This window comes from Podarcis liolepis, assembly GCF_965112155.1.
Source record: "Podarcis liolepis genome assembly, chromosome: 2".
Lineage (NCBI taxonomy): Eukaryota > Metazoa > Chordata > Lepidosauria > Squamata > Lacertidae > Podarcis > Podarcis liolepis.
The window spans coordinates 14,631,223-14,649,960 of record NC_139555.1 but is presented as its reverse complement, the minus strand read 5'-3'; the positions used below and the strand labels follow the sequence as shown (position 1 = coordinate 14,649,960).

The 18,738-nt window shown below is 46.0% G+C and overlaps 1 protein-coding gene across 2 annotated transcripts in view; it reads left to right on the top strand.

Annotated features, from left to right (window-relative positions):
* The window catches only part of LOC310700415 (inactive dipeptidyl peptidase 10-like), a 53,513-nt gene that overhangs the window by 3,011 nt on the left and 31,764 nt on the right, over positions 1–18,738 (top strand). For both annotated transcript variants that reach the window (XM_083489997.1, XM_083489996.1), the window contains exons 2-10: positions 2,068–2,182; positions 2,778–2,873; positions 6,066–6,160; positions 8,649–8,723; positions 10,889–10,941; positions 12,225–12,306; positions 14,159–14,279; positions 15,364–15,518; positions 17,425–17,522. In XM_083489997.1, coding sequence (XP_083346123.1) covers positions 2,068–2,182; positions 2,778–2,873; positions 6,066–6,160; positions 8,649–8,723; positions 10,889–10,941; positions 12,225–12,306; positions 14,159–14,279; positions 15,364–15,518; positions 17,425–17,522 — 890 coding nt within the window. The remainder of the gene's footprint in view (positions 1–2,067; positions 2,183–2,777; positions 2,874–6,065; positions 6,161–8,648; positions 8,724–10,888; positions 10,942–12,224; positions 12,307–14,158; positions 14,280–15,363; positions 15,519–17,424; positions 17,523–18,738) is intronic.

Genomic DNA, 18,738 nt, shown 5'->3' with positions numbered 1-18,738 from the left:
GCACTCAGGGCTGATTTCTTTCAGAATGGAGAGGTTTGATCTTCTTGCAGTCCATGGGACTCTCAAGAGTCTCCTCCAGCACCATAATTCAAACGCCTCAATTCTTCGGCGTTCAGCCTTCTTTATGGTCCAGCTTTCACTTCCATACATCACTACTGGGAAAACCATAGCTTTTACTATATGGACCTTTGTTGGCAAGATGATGTCTTTACTTTTTAAGATGCTGTCTAGGTTTGTCATTGCTTTTCTCCCAACAAATTTCTGGATGAGTGGAGTCTGTAACCTGAAGCGTATGTAACCTGAAGCGTATGTAACCTGCGGTACAACTGTACAAGGATGAGGTCAGGAGCATCCTTTATAGCAGTTGTGGGGGGACTTTGTGCCTCTAGATGTTGCTGAGCTACAAATCTTATCAGCCCCAGCAGGTATGGCCAATGGCCAGGGATTATGGAAATTGTAGTCCAGTAACATCTGAAGGACCAAAAGTTCTCCACGCCTACTTTGTCGGAAAAGCTCGTTCCTTGACCTGCCTTAGACTGGAAACCCAGTTGCCCAGGGTGGGACAGGTTTGAATGTGGGGAATTTTAAACGCAACAGCTGCCCACAAAGTCTCTGTTGTGGGGAACATCAATCATTGCTCTCAAGAGAGCTGTAGGGCCACCATTGCAGCATGGGGAGCCAAACTGTGGCTTCCAAGTCCAAATGTTTCAGGAGCAAAGATGTGCTTTGGGTGGGCCATGAACTCTTCCTGCCGGGCTCTGATCCAAGCTACTTTGGCAGCTCTCTGAAGTGATCTCTTAATTAAGACTGAAAATACCCGCAAGGGGGGAAAAGAACCGAAATGGTGCCAGGCAATTAGTTTAAAAGCCCTGTGGGTTTATAGATCAATAGGAGAGCTAGCCTCTATCAGCTTTTTTTTTTTAATTAGCACCTCCTGGTTTCTATAGGGGAAGCAAAAAGTAATAAATGACCAGTCTAGAATCCTATCCTAGTCTGAGGAATATCTTTGTGAAGAAGAGCGGACTGCCTTAGGCCACACAACCTGTATTCACAGAACTCAGTGGGATATTTTTTTTATGAAGAGGCATCATGGATATACAGTGGTACCTCGGGTTAAGAACTTAATTCGTTCCGGAGGTCTGTTCTTAACCTGAAACTGTTCTTAACCTGAAGCACCACTTTAGCTAATGGGGCCTCCTGCTGCCGCCGTGCTGCCGGAGCACGATTTCTGTTCTCATCCTGAAGCAAAGTTCTTAACCTGAAGCACTATTTCTGGGTTAGCGGAGTGTGTAACCTGAAGCGAATGTATCCTGAAGCGTATGTAACCCAAGGTACCACTGTAGATGACTCCTCCATTAGGCCACACAGCCACAGTTGCCATGATCGCAAACCTGGAGTCTTGCATATCAATGGTGCTGTTTTTTGGAGTATATGGGGTGTTAGGGGAGGGGCAGTACTTCTGGTGCGGACGTGTCATGTCTGAGGTAGTATGTCCATCTTTGGCCCCTCTACCCTGCACTCAGCTCTCACCTGTGGCTCCTAGAAGCTTTCAGCATGCAACATCAGCCACACCCTGGCTTCAGCTAGGAATCCTTTTGACTCCACTGGAGGGAGCAAAGCCAGTTTACTTCATGAATCCTGTTTACACCTAGGAATCTGGTCTTTTTAACTCCACTGGAAGAAGCCAGGCCAGTGTGCTCCTACCCTCCATACGTTACTGGACTTCCAAGTCTCTAACGTCATATCAGCCCCAATGGTCAGCGATGATGGAGGATAGACTCTTAAAACATCTGAAGGCCACCTTGTTGGTTTGGGCACCATGGTTTATAAGCGTACCATGGTTCATAAGCTTACCATGGTTCATAAGCGTACCATGGTTTATGCTATCTGGCCATCTCACAATCAATGGTTTTTGGAGCAGGTATGGTCTTGTAACTCATGGGAGGAAATAGATAGCCCTCTTCCACTTGGTTTAACGTGGGACGAGTTAAACACTCATAGCTAAACTTGGAACGAAGCAAGCTGGTTTGCACTAACCAAGGATCTTTTCTCTCCCTCCTCACGCAGAACATGGGGTTCAGAAGCTCCCCGCCTCGCAACTGGAAGGGAATTGGGATCGCAATGTTGGTAGTGGCAATGCTGGCGTCGGTCATCATTGTGGCTATCCTGATGCTCACTCCAGGTGATGCCCACAGGGCAGAGTGCTTTCATGGGCGGTAGCTTAGTTAGGGTTGCCTTACGCCTGGATTTTCTTGGGCACATCCGGGATGCCAATGATGGAATGATGGAATTAGTGTCTGGGGTGAAATCAGCAAACTTTTTGCAAAAAAGGCTCAGCAACCTTCCCAAAAACAGCATAACTTTTTGTGTCCAGATTTTTACTTCTTGAAATATGGCAACCCTAAGCGTAGGGGAGGGGACGCTTTTCAGTTCCATTTTTTGCCTTCCTCGCATGTTTAGTATGCATGCCAAAGCCCTTATAAAAGGCCTGCAGGTCTTGAGGAATCGGTGGCTCTCTTGCTGTTGTTGACCTCCAGTTCCCATCTGCCCCAGCCAGCATGGCTCAGCGGTCAGGAAAGATGGGAGTTGTAGTCCAACCATACCTGAAGAGCCACAGGTTTCCTGTCTGTGCTCTAGATTGCCCAGAACACACAGTAGTGTGTATTTAATAATAATAATAATAATAATAATAATAATAATAATAATAATGATGATGATGATGATGACGACACTGCACACTGCTAGCCAGCTGTTCACCCTTGTCTTTCCATATCTAGAAGACCCCCCAATTGGCTTCCGCACTCCTCTGACTCTTGATGACCTGGAGAGTGAGGATTTCCAACTCCACCAACCCCAGATACATTGGGTGACAGGTGAGTTGTTTTCCTCTGATGTGTGCTAGACTGTGGACATGTCAATAAGATGTTCAATAAGCCAATTTGTTTGGACTAAAGGTTGCTGGGTGGAATTTATTTCACACTAGTGGTTTTATGAGGAACCAATGTCTTTTATGAACCAACAGTTTGGCCTAAAAAATGCCCAAAACCTCTTCTACGGTTCCGTAGGGCAGTGGACATTCAATAACATGGCAATATGTAACCTGGGGACATGGGCAGAGCTGTAGCTTAGCAGTAGAGCATCTGCTTCGCATGTCAAAGATCTCAGGTTCAATTCTTGGCTACTTAAAATCCTCCCGAAACCATGGAGAATGTCTGCCAGTCCGTGTACACCACTGGTGGGGAATTTATGGACCTCTAAACGTTGTTGTATTGCAGCTCCCAAAATCCTCTTCCAGGGGTTGCAGCCCAGAAACAACTGGAAGCCTATAGGTTCCCCATGTCTGACATAGACAAGATTCAGCTAAATACTCAAATGGCTGATTTTGTATAAGAAAGGCTCTTATGGAAGTTTGTGTTCCCTTCTGACCTTCTCCTTGGGGAAACCCTGACAAACATCACAGGAAGTCCACCGTCTTCAAAAACAGTTTTGCTGGAGAATCGCAAGATAAATATTTTTTTACATGTCAACAAATGTCCCGATCATGACTCCATGACTCAATCCACCCTGAAACGTCGTCACCAGGGATGGAGGTGTATTGAATGAGAAATATGCTGATTGGCTACACAGGCACAAGTTGAACCATTTTAGAAGATCAATTTGACACATCCAGATCCAATGAAAACCTTCCCTTCAGTCCATTTTAAATGTCCCTAAGTACTTGCAGCCCCTTAGATTATTTAACATATTGCTACAAAAGTTAGGTGCCTCCCGGTGGCAAGAGCCCATGGGGTTCCAGGCACTCACCCGGGGTCTGTGGTCCTTTGGAGAATTGAGACATGATGGAGATTGTCATAGCTTTAAGAAATGTGGTTTATTCACCTATTTACACCTTCAGTCTCCATGGAGGGAGTCCAGATCTTACAGCATGGCCATTTCAAGGGGGGGGGGGGTTGTCCCTCACAGCTGTGCAGCCAGCCTTCAGCCAGCCTGCCCAAGATGGATCCAAGTATTTCTTCTTCTTCCTTGTTCCCAGAACACCCTGCTAAAACTCTCTTTTCCTGTCACCTCACACCCAATTACCCTGGCAACCTTCCAAACCTCTAGAGCAAGGGCAGAGGACAGTTCTCAATGCCCCTCAGTGGCCCTGTATTGTTTCTTAATAGGCCTAGCTTGACCAGGTCATTTTTGCATAGGCTAGTTCAGGAATTCCTCTACAGCTTGTATTTCTCCCTTCACATCCCAAATAACTAAAATTCTACCATTTAGAAATTTATGGGGTTTAGAGGGACACCCCCCCCCTGAAACCTATAACGGTATTTTCCTCATTTCAGGGTCAAATTAGATGTGACATTATTTTATTTATTTTTATTTTTTTAATTTTCCTGCCTTGCCCCACCATAGTGCCCAAGGGGTTCCCAACAGCAGGTGTAGGGAATCCTGAGTAGCTTGGGGACCCTGGAAGCTGGGTGGGGAGAAGTTATCTTCTCCCTGTTGCAGTCTTGAAACAAATATCCTCTCTGAAGCTGTCGTTTGTATTTCAAGGGAAGTGTCCTTTGGCACCTGTGGGAGTTTCCCCTCAACTGCAAATAACACCTTCAGAGAAGAGACTTGTTGGGAGTGTGGCAGGGGAAATAAGAATTAAACTTCTCTTTACCACCCGCCACACTTTTGAGGCTGCTCTGGCCTGACTGCTGTTTACAAAAAAAGGCACACATGACTGTGATGTAAACAAAATCTGCTTCTTTTCCCTTATGGGGTATCCAAGAGCCCGTATAGAGTCCTTAAGTGGGTTCCCTATTGGTAGGATAAAATGACAGAGGCCAATCAGAGAATATTGAGAAGCAAAGCGGCTAGTAAGCTTGATCTTTATTAAACTGTTGCAACAGGGTCCCCACTCACTACACGCAGGAGGGAGGAGGAACCCAGAACAATGGTACGCACGCCCTTATATAAACTTTTGAAATTCCCCACCCTGTAGCTCAAGACCACCACCAAAAACTTCATACATAAATCATAGGAGGAGGCAGTCTACAACAGAAATCCTGTCTGCCAGGATACCTGACAATGGCCAGTGATTGCTTACTTGGGCAGCCTGGCCATTATTTTGTGATGGTAAATACTTTAATTCTGGAATCCAGGTCACAGGCTCACCCTATTCATACGCAAAGATGCCCTTTAAGACAGGTAAGCAAAAGACGATGGAGGCTTTCCCATTTCCTTCCTCCTCGCAGAGAAACATTTGAGGTCAGTTTGGGAGAGTCAAAATGATTTCAGGATTATTCTCCTGTACTATTTCAGACACGTGGTTTACATACTTATGTAGGTGTTTGCCTTGTAAATTTATGAATATTTAATTTATGTATCTGAGACCTTAAATTCTTATAACAACTGCATCCATGCAATTAATGCCATGTGTAGTTTAGTCCTCAGATACCACAGCAACACTTCTTTTTAAATGTCCTAAAGTCTGGATTCAACATCTAGCTGTGGGAAAGGGGTTAAAACCTAGTGGATGAAGCAAAGGTGAATTCTGCAATGGAGGGCTTCTTGAATGGGGAAGTTTGACTAGAGTTGGTCTGGAAAGCAAACCACCTATTTTCTTTTATTTTCTCAGCCGCAGGCAGTTTCCTTCCCTTTCCTGTGCTTCTGTAGAAGAAGCCAACTTCTGTGTATTACATTTATCACCATTTTTGCATTTGTTAGTTGTTCTATACACACACTGTTAAGTTGTGGGTGAACATATCAGACAACACAGCGATTCTTCAAACAGGCTCTTGTTTATTCACAGGCCAGGACAGAACTGAACTGAAGGGTTCAGCCAGCCTGCTTATACAGAGCTCCACTACAATGCGACAGTAACAATTTTCTAAAACTATCCAATCACTGAACGTCACTTTCGATCCCTTATTTGCATAACTATCTACAGTATCCACCTGCTGGCCCAGGGTGAGAACTTCAGTACATAACACACACAAAAACCTCTCGAAGTGTAAAATGAGTGTGGCGTGTAAGTAAGTTGAGAAGTTTATTTGGGCACCCTGCTTGCTTGCTTTTTCTTTGCCCAGACGATGAGTTGGTGGAGCTCAGCGATACAGGGACCGTGATGAAGTGGCACATTGGCCAAAAGAACAGCACCCTCTTGGTGGAGGACAGAGATTTGGTAAGAACAGCGGCTTGCAATCCACTGCTGATCACAGAAGTTTAGGAGATCCTTTGGAGCCAAACTATGGGTTGTCTCCAACGTAGCACTAAGTTAAAGTCATTTAGCGGAATCCTTTTTTTCTGCCGGTGGAATGTTTTGTGTCAGTGGAAGCAGGTTGCTGGTAATTTTCTTGCACAATAGATTGTGCAATCTGTTGCACTGTGAGTTCCCCCAAGTGACCCTGTTGCGTTGGATTTCTCCTTGCTCAACTCATCCACTCGCACAAAAGACCTTGTACTAGCAGGCAGAGAAGGTTGGATATGTCATGAGACAAAGGTTCTTAAGAGCAGAAGCAGTAAGGCAAGGCCTACAAGGCCTACACAGTCATTCAAGCCTAAGCCTGCTGTTAACTGCTAACAGCAAACTGCCAAGTCACTGTGACTCGGGACTCATCTTGGATGATGATTCACTCTCCCTATAAAAAGTAGCCAGCCTGTCTATGGGCCTCAGTCAGAGAGCTGTATGGATTGTGTATCTAGTAGTCTATGGAATAGTGCTGCTGCTGTTGCTATGTAAAGCTAAGGCAGGCAGAGTGGCTCCAGGACTCTAGTAAATCACTAACTAAGACTGTGCCTCTGTGAAGAGTCAGATAGCTGCTATGAGCACTCTGTGTATGCTCTTTAGCTATGCTGTTTCTGAAGAAGTTTGTTTTCTTCAAGTAAAAGTTTTATTCTGTTTATAAAGAAGACTTTGCATTGATTAATTTACCACTGCGCAACAGGATACAACCCAGAATCTCTAAAAATTGGTCTGCAGAGCATGAAGAGCCAGATTTCTGGAGCACTGGCGTATGAAATGAGTGGTATGCTCCTTACCCGTCCTCGCACGGCGAGGAGGAAGGGCTTTTCAAAGCTGAGCTGCAGGCAGCCTTCAAGTGGGAGTCAAGAATGAATACAGCTCACTGGAAAGAACTCGCTGAAAGGCGCAGAGAAGGAGCAATGAGGCCAAAGGCACAGCTGAAGGCATTTGGCTATGGGAGCTGTGAGGGTGAAGCCTCACTTGCTGAAAGCCAGCAAACTGTCAAGTGCCACAGGAGCATAGGTAGAGGTAAAGGGACCCCTGACCATTAGGTCCAGTTGTGACTGACTCTGAGGTTGCGGCGCTCATCTCGCTTTACTGGCTGAGGGAGTCGGCGTACAGCTTCCGGATTATGTGGCCAGCATGACTAAGCCGCTTCTGGCGAACCAGAGCAGCGCACGGAAACGCCGTTTACCTTCCCGCCGGAGTGATACCTATTTATCTACTTGCACTTTGACGTGCCTTTGAACTGCTAGGTTGGCAGGAGCAGGGACCGAGCAACGGGAGCTCACTCCGTCGCGGGGATTCGAACTGCCGACCTTCTGATCGGCAAGTCCTATGCTCTGCGGTTTAACCCACAGCGCCACCCGCGTTCCCCACAGGAGCATAGCTGTCAACTTTTCCCTTTTCTTGTGAGGAATCCTATTCGGAATAAGGGAATTTCCCTTTAAATAAAGGGAAACGTTCACAGCTATGCACAGGAGGGGCAAGAGGGAAGCTACAAAACCCATAAACTTCCAAATCTAATGTAATGGCCAAAGTGCCATATCAATATTTTGCCCCTCTTCGGTGCTTGAGGGACCAATTGCCCGGTAGAGACACCCTCATTCCACTTCTACCTTTACTGTATCATCACCAAGTGTTGCTGTTTACAAGAGAAAACTGCAGACAACTCTAGCTGAGATATGCCCAGAATCTTCCTTCTGGGGTAGGTGACCCCAGAAGATCAATTTGGGTGCCCCTGTCCTGATATAGAGCTCTACAGATGACAGAGAGCAGCTATCAGTTCTTCCTTCAGGTGGGAAAGTGCTTTGAAGCCAGAAAGTTGCAGGCTCCATCCCAGCCATCTTTAGGTAGGATTGAGACGAGACCCCTGCCTGAAACCCTGGAACGCTGCTGTCAGTCACCATAGAACTTCTGGCCCTCCAGATGTTGTTGGATTCCATCTCCCACCAGTCCTAGACAGCATGGCCAATCTTCAGGGTTGTTGGGAGTTGGGGCCCTGCAACATCTGAAGGGCTCCTACACCACCCTTGGTGTTAGACCAGAGTTTCCCAAACAGCTGTTGTTGGACTACAACTCCCATCATCCTTAGCTAGCAGGACCAGTGGTCAGGGATGATGGGAATTGTAGTCCAAAAACAGCTGGAGACCCAATACCAAGAGATGCAGACAATACCAAACTAGATGGACCAACGAGGTGACTAAGTTTAAGGCAGCTTCCTATGTTGCCACAGCAGACCAGACTCCTGGTCTTTAGCCTACTTGTTCTCAGCTCAGGTTGCTCACCGGTTCTTGGGCTCTGAGCACCTGACAGACTTCAATATGAAAAAGAAAATAAGCTTAGCCTCAATAATAGGTGCAGTTGCCCCATCTTACATTAACAACCCCATTCTTCTTTCATCCCCTCTTTCCTTCCCCTTCCACAGCATTTCTTGAAGGCCTCCCACTTCCAAGTGTCACCGGATTTGCAGTTCCTGCTTTTGGCTTGCGATGTGCAGCAGGTAAGGGCCCAAAGTGCTTGCAGGCTGGTTAATTCCTCCACCCAATGCATTAAAAAGAAAAGAAAAGGAAAAACCTTTAAACATCTGAGGTGCTGGAATCGATCCACCCGCCACCTGCCCCAGAAAGGGTCAAGATTTATCACTAGCAGAATCTTGAACAGGCCAGTTGGTGCTGAAATTGGCCGCCTTTCTCTGTTCCCATCTTGGATAATTATAAACCATACAAATGTGCAAAAGTGCGGAGTCACCGTTCTCCATGCCAGCTGTGGAAAATTAATCTTGCTTCTCTATCCATTCCTGCTAATACACCAAAATTTTCTAATGGGACTGTAGTCTATCTCATAGGTGGGGAACCTCTGGTCTGTGGGCCTGATTTGGCCCACCAGGTCTCCCCATTTGGAGTGCGAGACTGTTGTGGCCAAGCCACACATACCTGCCCCACAGGATGCCCGGTGTGGGGCCGGTGATGATGCAGGTAGGCTATAGGGCTGTTTGAGCAGCCATCAGTTTGTCGGTGGCTAGAATGAACTTCTGGAAAGGTGCAAGTAAGAGGGGCTAAGCCAAGAACCACATCTCTGGGAGCTGTGAGAAAGGGAGGGTGAAGCCAGACTTGCTAGAAGCCTATGAACTACTAAGTGTAGCAGGACTGGCAGCTACAACACCCAGGAGCTTCCAAATTTAATACAGCAGCAGAAGTGCCAGATCAATATTTTGCAAAAGCACCTTGCAGGTACCAAAAATCGGGCTTTGCATAGGCCATAGCTCAACTCCCTTCCTCATCCCATCCCATGGCAATTTGATTATAAGTGAAAATCATGCCTCTCGCATTTCCAACCCACAAGTGTCATCTAAGTGCATCTGTGATCACACGTCTAAGGTAAAGGACTCCTGGATGGTTAACTCCAGTCAAAGGCGACTATGGGGTTGAGGCGCTCATCTCGCTTTCAGGCTGAGGGAGCCGGCGTTTGTCCACAGACAGCTTTCCGAGTCATGTGGCCAGCATGACTAAACCGCTTCTGTTGCAACGGAAACCAGAGCGCATGGAAACGCCGTTTATCTTCCCACTGCAGTGGTACCTATTTATCTACTTGCACTGGTGTGCTTTCAAACTGCTAGGTTGGCAGAAGCTGGGACAAAGCAACGGGAGCTCACCCTGTCATGGGGATTCGAACCACCGTCCTTCCAATTGGCAAGCCCAAGAGGCTCAGTGGTTTAGACCACAGCGCCACCCACATCCCTGCTGATGTCGGACCTAGAAGGCATCTTCAACGGGATTGAGAAGTGGAGCCAAGGTCACGTCTGCACCATACATTTTAAAGCACACAACTTGCCTCAAAGAATCCAGGGAGCTGTAGTTCTTTAAGGGTGCTGGGAGGAATTGTAACTCCGCAATGGCTAAGCGGAGGTTCCCAGAATTCTTTGGGGGAAGCCATCAGTTCTAAATGTGCTTTAGGTGTATGTTGTGGATGTGACCCAAGTATATAAGCCTTTCCAGCTTGGTTAAAAGGTAAAGGGACTCCTGACCATTAGGTCCAGTCCTGACCGACTCTGGGGTTGCGACACTCATCTCGCTTTATTGGCCGAGGGAGCTGGCGTACAGCTTCCGGGTGATGTGGCCAGCATGACTAAGCCGCTTCTGGCGAACCAGAGCAGCGCACGGAAATGCCGTTTACCTTCCCGCTGGAGCGGTACCTATTTATCTACTTGCACTTTGACTGCTAGGTTGGCAGGAGCAGGGACCAAGCAACGGGAGCTCACCCCGTCGTGGGGATTTGAACCACCGACCTTCTGATCGGCAAGTCCTAGGCTCTGTGGTTTAACCCACAGTGCCACCCGCGTCCCATCCAGCTTGGTTAGGTGAGGGCAAAAAATTGAAAAAAGGCAGGTAGAATAAATGGAAATGATCCCTTTCGCTCCTAAGGGTCTTAGAGCCAACATGGTGTGGTTGACTGGGGAGTGCTGGATTTGGTTGGACCACTCAAGCTCCAAAGGAATCCAGCTTTGGGCAAAACTTGTCCATCACTTCTTCCTATCTGATTGCCAGGCAAGCCAACCACCTTGGTTATCATTAGTCGAGCAGCTGCAGAAAAAGGGAGAATTGATGTCCCAGGAAGCGTCTCCTGTTCCACACTAACATCATTTTTTCCCCCCCTGCTGGTCTGTAGGTTTTCCGCTACTCTTTCACAGCTCGCTACTTGATCTATAACTTGGGCACCAGGTAAGAACTGGACCTGCACCATAGGACAAATTTATTCAAATAGAACAACGAATTCTTTATTTGCTGTATTGTTATTTGCATCTATTCCATCATGTATGCCCCACTTCTATATCTTAAAGGGGTCCACAACCTTTGGGACCTGGGTCACATGTGTTGTGAGTACCAAAAATTATTACCCTACTGCTGTGGATTGGCAGAGCAGCTTTTAACATAAACACACATATTCTTCATTCTGACACCCTTTACATTTTATTTTTTTAAAAAAACCGGTTTTTGTAATACTTTGTGGTCTTAGTAATTATGTAATTAGTTATGCTTGTTAAAAGAACATTTAAATAAAGAGATCTTTTTTATTTTTATTTTAAAAAACACCCTTCCTGCTTTCCTGTAGGCTGACAGCCAGTTTGCCATTACGAAATCTCTCAATAGGCATTACGGTCTATGCATAGGAATTAATGTGAAATCCATTAGCAGATTACAGTGCTCAGCGATTGCATACTTAGGATTTTTCGCTCAATGAATACACAGCTGAGTTCCCAGCATGTACTGTGTGCGGAAACCGCGTGAGGGGTTTGTCACATTTTATAATACTACACTCAGGTTTCACATTAATTCTTACCCAGAAGTTCTCGCTGTGCTGGAGTCTTGTAACTTGTGAAATATATTCTTAAATTTACAGACATCTTCAGCCTTTCCCCATTGGGTTAGTCCTCCAGATCTTTAAGTAAACAAGGCTGCGTCATTGATTGTTCAGCACCAAATATTTCTGCTCTGGTTCGTTGTTCCCAACCCCATGGTTTCAGCACTGTACCATAAACTTAACGGTTGTTTCATTTCACTTTACTTCGTAAGCCTAGATTATTTTAAAAATATTGAGTATATTCAAGGATGCTGTGGGAAGCTGTGGGGTCCCCAAATCACCCTGACTGTTGGCTGTGCTGGGTGGGGTTGTAAAACAGCTGGTGAACCGCAGTTTCCTTGTCCCTACTTTATTAAAAGCACACACCATAAATCAAAAATTTGAAGCTGTTTGTTGCAACTACGGCAGTATATGTTCGGTTATTTTTGCAAAATTCCCTTTTAGCTTTGGAGAGGGACTAATAGATTACCGTAATCCCTTGTTTAGTCTCTCTTACTCCCCACCCCCCCAAATTACACAGTCTTGCTAACAGTGGACCAGGCATTAGCATAAGAGGCCCTACTGCCCTACTGCCCTCTTTCCGCCTGCCACACTTCCCAAATAATTCTCCTGCAGGAAAGTGGTCTCATGTTTCCTTTTCCAGGGAGACCAGCAACCTCAATGTGCCCAAGGCAGATACTGTTCGTCTGCAATATGCGGCCTGGGGAGCCCAGGATAACCAGCTGGTAAGTACCTATTCAATTTATTTACATTTTCATAAATGTAAGGGCCAGCTCTGCCATTAGGTAGAGTGAGGCTGCCACCTCAGGTGGCTGGTGCTGGGGGCATTGATTGCTTTCCCCCACCCTAACCACCCCCATTCTTTCCTCTCTTTTTTGGAATAATTTTGGAATAATAATACAGAGCTGTCTTGCCCACCAAATTAATTCATTACCTGAAAAGCAAGTCGTTGACTGCAAATTTGTGTTATTGAGGCAGCAGCCCTAGTTTATTTTTATTTTTGTAATTTTTTATTGACAAAGTAATAATCATAAATAAATAAGAATGAAAATGTGCACCCCACCACCGAGACCATTCCATTGTAACTATCCAACCTCCCAAAATTTCAACACCTCTTGCAGTGATTTGACCCCTTTCTGTTTTAACAGTACAAATTACACAAACACCCTCAAAATCATTTATCCTGCATATTTCCCATCTTACCTTAATGGCACATGTTAATTTATAATTAATAGCAATATCCTACACCTCTTTATACCATTCTTCCATTTTATATTCTGCTTGCCCTTTCCACTTCTTAGCTATAATAATTTGTGCAGCTGTCAATAAATTTGTGAGCAAGTCCTTCATAGCCTGTGAACCTTCCAACCCATCGTAAATTGAAAATAATGCTACCTCTGGACTTTTGGTTAGCATTAACCCAGTGATTTCTGTTATCTCCTTAAGCACCCTTTGTCGGAAAAAAGTGTACATATTTCCACCCCCACCACGTGTGAACATAATTCCCTGTTTCCTGGCCAATTCCCTGTATCCCCTCCAACATAACACCGAATATTCCTTGTTTATTTGATTTAATCTGACAAATTAAAGCAGCCCTAGTTTATACTAATTGGGGGAATGGATTAGCAGGACATTTTCAGTTTGCCTCTGTTTCCTTCCCACTCCAATCTCTGGCAAGGTTTGCCCAACGGTAGTTTTCTCGTTGCCGATTGCATATGTCACAACCAAGAACAACACAGGTTGGCCTGTGACTTGATTTCCATCCTCAGCAGTTTGAGTTAGAGCTTTGTGAGCATGGCTGCTGCTGCAGCAGCAGCAACAACAACAACAACAGTTGATCCCTGTGGGCAAGACCTGGAGAAGGGATCCCTAGTGGATCCCAGCAGCATAAGCCAGCATTTTGCCTGTGAAGTCGCTCTTTGGCTCCCCAACCTATTTAGTGAAGGTTAGCCTCCCCAGAAATCTGCTGTGATCACCCGTGATGCCATTGGGGCAGGACTTTAGGGCAGAAGAACTCTGCTGACTTGGTGAAATATACTCGGAGTCGAGAGTGGATTTCATGCTCTTTATTCATCTCATAGTGGTGAGGAGGAATGGATGTTCCCCCAGAATGTCCGCTTTATATACATTATTTACACAATGGGCCTCACGTGATTGGCTAATTCCGGGATTCTCCTGTAGGCCAATCAGGTTGTGGATTCACTTCCACCTGGAGCTGGATTGGGTGGCTCCTGTGGACCAATCATACTGCTGCATTGTTCTAGGACCAATCAGACTGTTACATTATGAATCCTATTGTTCTAGGACCAATCAGACTGCTGCATTTTGGATCCTATTCAACTCAGTACATAACACTTGGGGAGCGGGGGTGACAAATTGAAAATACAGCAGGGCTGCCTTAACACATTTTGAAGTAAAGGAGGGAATGCACCTTGCTGTCTGAATGGGGAAGCCCCCGATTCTATACAATTCAGTATAGAATCTAAAATTACCGAATTGCATCCCTAGCAGTGATCATAGAACCAGAAGTTTCGGACGAGCTGATCCAGTCATCTTACTGATCTATTCCCTTCCCAGGTGTTTATCCTGGATAACGACATTTATTATCAGCCTGGAGTCTCCAGCCGGGCCAAACGCATCACCACATCTGGACGCCAAGCAGTTGTCTTCAATGGGATTGCTGACTGGCTATATGAAGGTGAGTAGGTCAAGGCCCTATGAACACAGTCAGGAGTCCTGGGGCAGCAGTCTTCTAGGGGGTGGCATCGCCTCATCCGCTTTGCAGTGCCGAAATAACACAGTGGAATGCTTTCACACAACTGTGATTTTAAAAGTCTTGCCTTTACTTCTGAGGGCTTTTTTTTTTTAACAATCGAGCAGTGTACAAATTTTATGAAATAAACAAAAAATAGTTCCTCTCAATTCTCCTCTGAGTTCATACAGTGGTGATTAATGGCCATTTAGGAGCAAAGGACGCGGGTGGCGCTGTGGGTAAAACCTCAGTGCCTAGGACTTGCCGATAGCATGGTTGGCGGTTTGAATCCCCGCGGCGGGGTGAGCTCCCGTCTTTCGGTCCCAGCTCCTGCCCACCTAGCAGTTTGAAGGCACCCCCAAGTGCAAGTAGATAAATAGGTACCGCTTTATAGCGGGAAGGTAAACGGCGTTTCCGCGTGCTGTGCTGGTGCTGGCTCACCAGAGCAGCTTCGTCACGCTGGCCACGTGACCCGTAAGTGTCTCCGGACAGCGCTGGCCCCCAGCCTCTTAAGTGAGATGGGCGCACAACCCTAGAGTCGGACATGACTGGCCTGTACGGGCAGGGGTACCTTTACCTTTAGGAGCAATTTGCACTTTCTCCTGTCTTTTAAGAACTCAGCAAAACATCGATAAAGGCTTAGTTCAGTTTAATTAAAGTTAAATGAAGCACTCCAAAGTGCAGTGAAGTCCATTGGCCAGTTGTGTCTTCCATGGCCTGCAGGGGGAGCTATTTCCTTATTTAACCTTTCCAGAAATAAACATGCTGCTTTCAGGGATGGCATTGGTAGAACCGTTCAGAGTGACCTGCCTGTTGAGGCCTGAAAATAATGGGTGAATGAGAGGGGAGGGGTCTGAACAAGTAATCTAGGTGAAAGTAACAGAGACGTGGATGTTTTTGGAGACAAAGAGTGCCCCTTCGTGCATTCTGTGTGCATTCTGCATTTCTCATGAGGAAAGGCAGGTGGGCTCCAGCAGTCATGGTTTACAGCTTGATACTCATATCTGATATCCTCCCCCTTGCTTCCAAGAGGAGATCCTGCAGGCTGCCAGCGCTCACTGGTGTTCACCTGATAGCATGTGGCTAGCCTATCTTTCCATCAACAACTCCCTGGTGCCAAAGATGGAACTGCCCCAGTTTCTTGGAGGAAAATACCCTACCAGCCAACACTATCCCTATCCTAAGGTGAGTCCCACTTCTATCCATAGCTGTCAACTTGCAGCTTTGAAAATAAGGGACCAGCAGCCTCGAAAATAAGGGATCAGCAGCCAAAATAAGGGATTTTCCAGGCACAGGTATGTTCAACTTCTGAGCCCCTCCGAGCCAAAGGCAGAAAGCCCAGCCAGCAGCCAAACGAAGCCTCAAGCAGTGGTACCCACAGCGCAGTAACCCGGCAAAGGGGATGCAGCAGGGAAAACCACCGTCACCTCTCCGCTGGGAAGCGCTGAGCAAAGGCGAGTCCCCAGGCAACGTGGCCGATTTGATCGGCCGGCACAAGGCATGCAAGCTCCAGCCCGCAGTCGTTCTTAGACTCCTTATTGGGTGAGCAAGGCAGCCAAGCAAAACAGGTGGAGCCTCCCTCCTCCCTGGCCGGCAGGGAGAGAGGGAGAAGAGCTACTTCCTTTGAAACCCGGGAAATTTAAGGGACATCATCAATAAGGGACAGCAGCAAGACACAGCGCTGGAATAAGGGACTTTCCCGCCAAATAAGGCACGGTTGACAACTAAGCTTCTATCCTCCCATACAAGGGGTGGACTAGAGGGAGGCCAACAGTCACAAGGGTGTTTAGGTGACCTTAGAGCAGGCATGGCCACAGTTAGCCCTCCAGCTGTTTTAGGACTACAACTCCCATCATCCCTAGCTGACAGGACCAGTGGTCACGGATGATGGGAATTGTAGTCCCAAAACAGCTGGAGGACCAAGTTTGGCCATGCCTGCCTTAGAGCAACCAACCAACCTGCATGTTTTTTGCTGATCTAACGTTGCACATTTATCCTCTCAAATCGGGTGCGAGGGGAGCCTTTGGGCCTCCAGATTTTGTTGAAATACAACTCCCATCTGCCCCAGAAAACATGGCCAATGGCCGAGGATGATGAGGGTTGTATTTCAGTAACATCAGGAGGGACAACGGTTCCCCACACCTGTCTTACACAGCTGTCCAACATCTCTCTGATGAAAATAGAGATGTCCTAAGGAAAAGCAAGACATTCCAGGATCAAATCAGAAACCAAAATGGCTTCTGTAAATTCTGGAAAATAGGGACATTTGGAGGGTCTGGTCTTAAGGGTTTGTAGAGCCAGGTGTAGACTCTTGGCACCTCAAAGCAAGCAATGAGGAACCTGTAGTCCTAAATATGTTGCTAAACTACAACCAATCTGCGCCAATCTGGGCCCATAACCTATTGGCAAAACCTATTGGTGTTTCGCAACTTTCCGACTAGTTGCAGGACCGTAGCCAAACCTAGCAGAGTAAACGCAGAATCCACGGAAGCAATTGGCGACTTGGCTGCAGACAGGATAGATGAAGCAGGAACCAGGAATTTGTAGTTAGGTGTTTATTATATACAGTGGACTATTTACAGAACAGAACACGGATCTTTAGCTAGCTCTTTCTGACACGACTCACAATTCCTATACTCACTGACACACTGAACTCTGAACACATTCCAGTTAGTAGGTCATAAATTATCACTCCCTTGAGAGAGCTTGACCAATCAGGGAGCTGTCTCCATGCCTCTGTTATCACCAGGCAGACTTACTCCTTCAGATTACCTCCTGGCTGTCTGCCAAACCTTAAGTGACTCTGTGTGAGTAGCTGCACGTACACAGTTTCCCAACATCCCATTATCCCTAGCCATCCTAGCTAGTGCTCATGGGATCTGTTGTCCAACAACATCTGGAGGGTCACAGGTTCCCCATTCCTATGGAATAGGGTTTGCTTGTACCACAGGCCTGTCTATTAGTGCATGAATGCTTATGACTGATGACAGCTCCTGCTGTTGCATGTTGACCTTCCACCCTGACTTGTTCACATATTTTGTTCCCTGCCCTTGACTTCCTCCTGTCTCTCCCCTTTCTTTTCTCTTCTCAGGCCGGACAGCCCATCCCTTCTGTCCAACTCTTTGTGGTGAACCTATCTGGAGCGCTTCACCTGCAGGAGCTCCTACCTCCGGAATCCTTCCAGGGCAGGTGAAGGGGAAGGGAGGGTCGGGTTGCCTGGTGGAATTTTGTTTCCCTTTATCCAAGCAGCTGCAAGTTCAGGAAGCGTCTCCTTTGAGCCGTGTGGCCACACTTCCGATCCAAATTCGTTCTCCTTATACCCTGTGTTTTTTTTCTTAAAAAAAATCTTTAGGATTAATCTCATTTTGACTCAAGAAATCACCATTTTATAGTTCAAATCAGGAAAAATAAATACAGTAAATGGACAAAAGTACAAAGAATCACAAAATGATTAGGGATATGTGTATCCCTGAGTACCACCACTTATGTCTGTAAAAATTTGCTGCTGCTATTGTTGCTGCTGCTGCTGTGTATGTGTATATATATATATATATATATATATATATATATATATATATATAATTTTTATTAGTTTTTTTAACATATCATTTTCAACAGTAATTAAACATACTTCTACATCTTATTCCAATTTTTGACTTCCATCAATCCTGTCTGAAAACTTTCCAATCTAATCTCTCCATATGCATTTCTTATCTTCCCTATTACATTTCAAACTCATAACCAATATCTCTGTCTTTTTCTACTTTGTAACACTTCGGATATTTCTCCTTACAAAACTTCTTGTAGTCCTACTAGCGTAATTTGTTGATTACAGTTGCTCTTCAAATAATTCATGTACTTCTTCCAATCTTCTGTAAATCTCTGGTCCTGCAGGTTTCGAATCCTTCCTGTCATTTTGTCCAATTCTGGACATTTTGCCCATTAATTTCATCTGCCATTCTTCTTTCGTCGGAATTTCTTCTTGTTTCATTGCTGCTGCTGCTGCTGCTGCTGTTATTACTAGTGTCATCATCACCATGCTCTGTTGACCTCCCACCTGGACTACTCTAATATGATGTATAAGGGGCTGTGCTTGAAGGGTGATGTAAAAATTGGGGTTTTGCTTTTGCTGCCCAACTCCCCAATGGGACTCTGAGTCCCCTAAGTCCATGACTGGTCAGAGAAAATGAATGGAGGCAGGATCCAGTGGAAAACAAGGCCGATATTTATTATTTCTGTTGCAACAGAGTTCCCTGCCCCCCTTCCAAGGAGGGAGAGGCCCTGAACAAAAGTGTGCAGGAAACTTTAAAGACTTTGACATTGCCCTTAGCAGAAGACCACCCCCCAATCATACATACATACACCACAGGAGGCAATCTATACCAGAAATCCTGTCTGCCAGGAT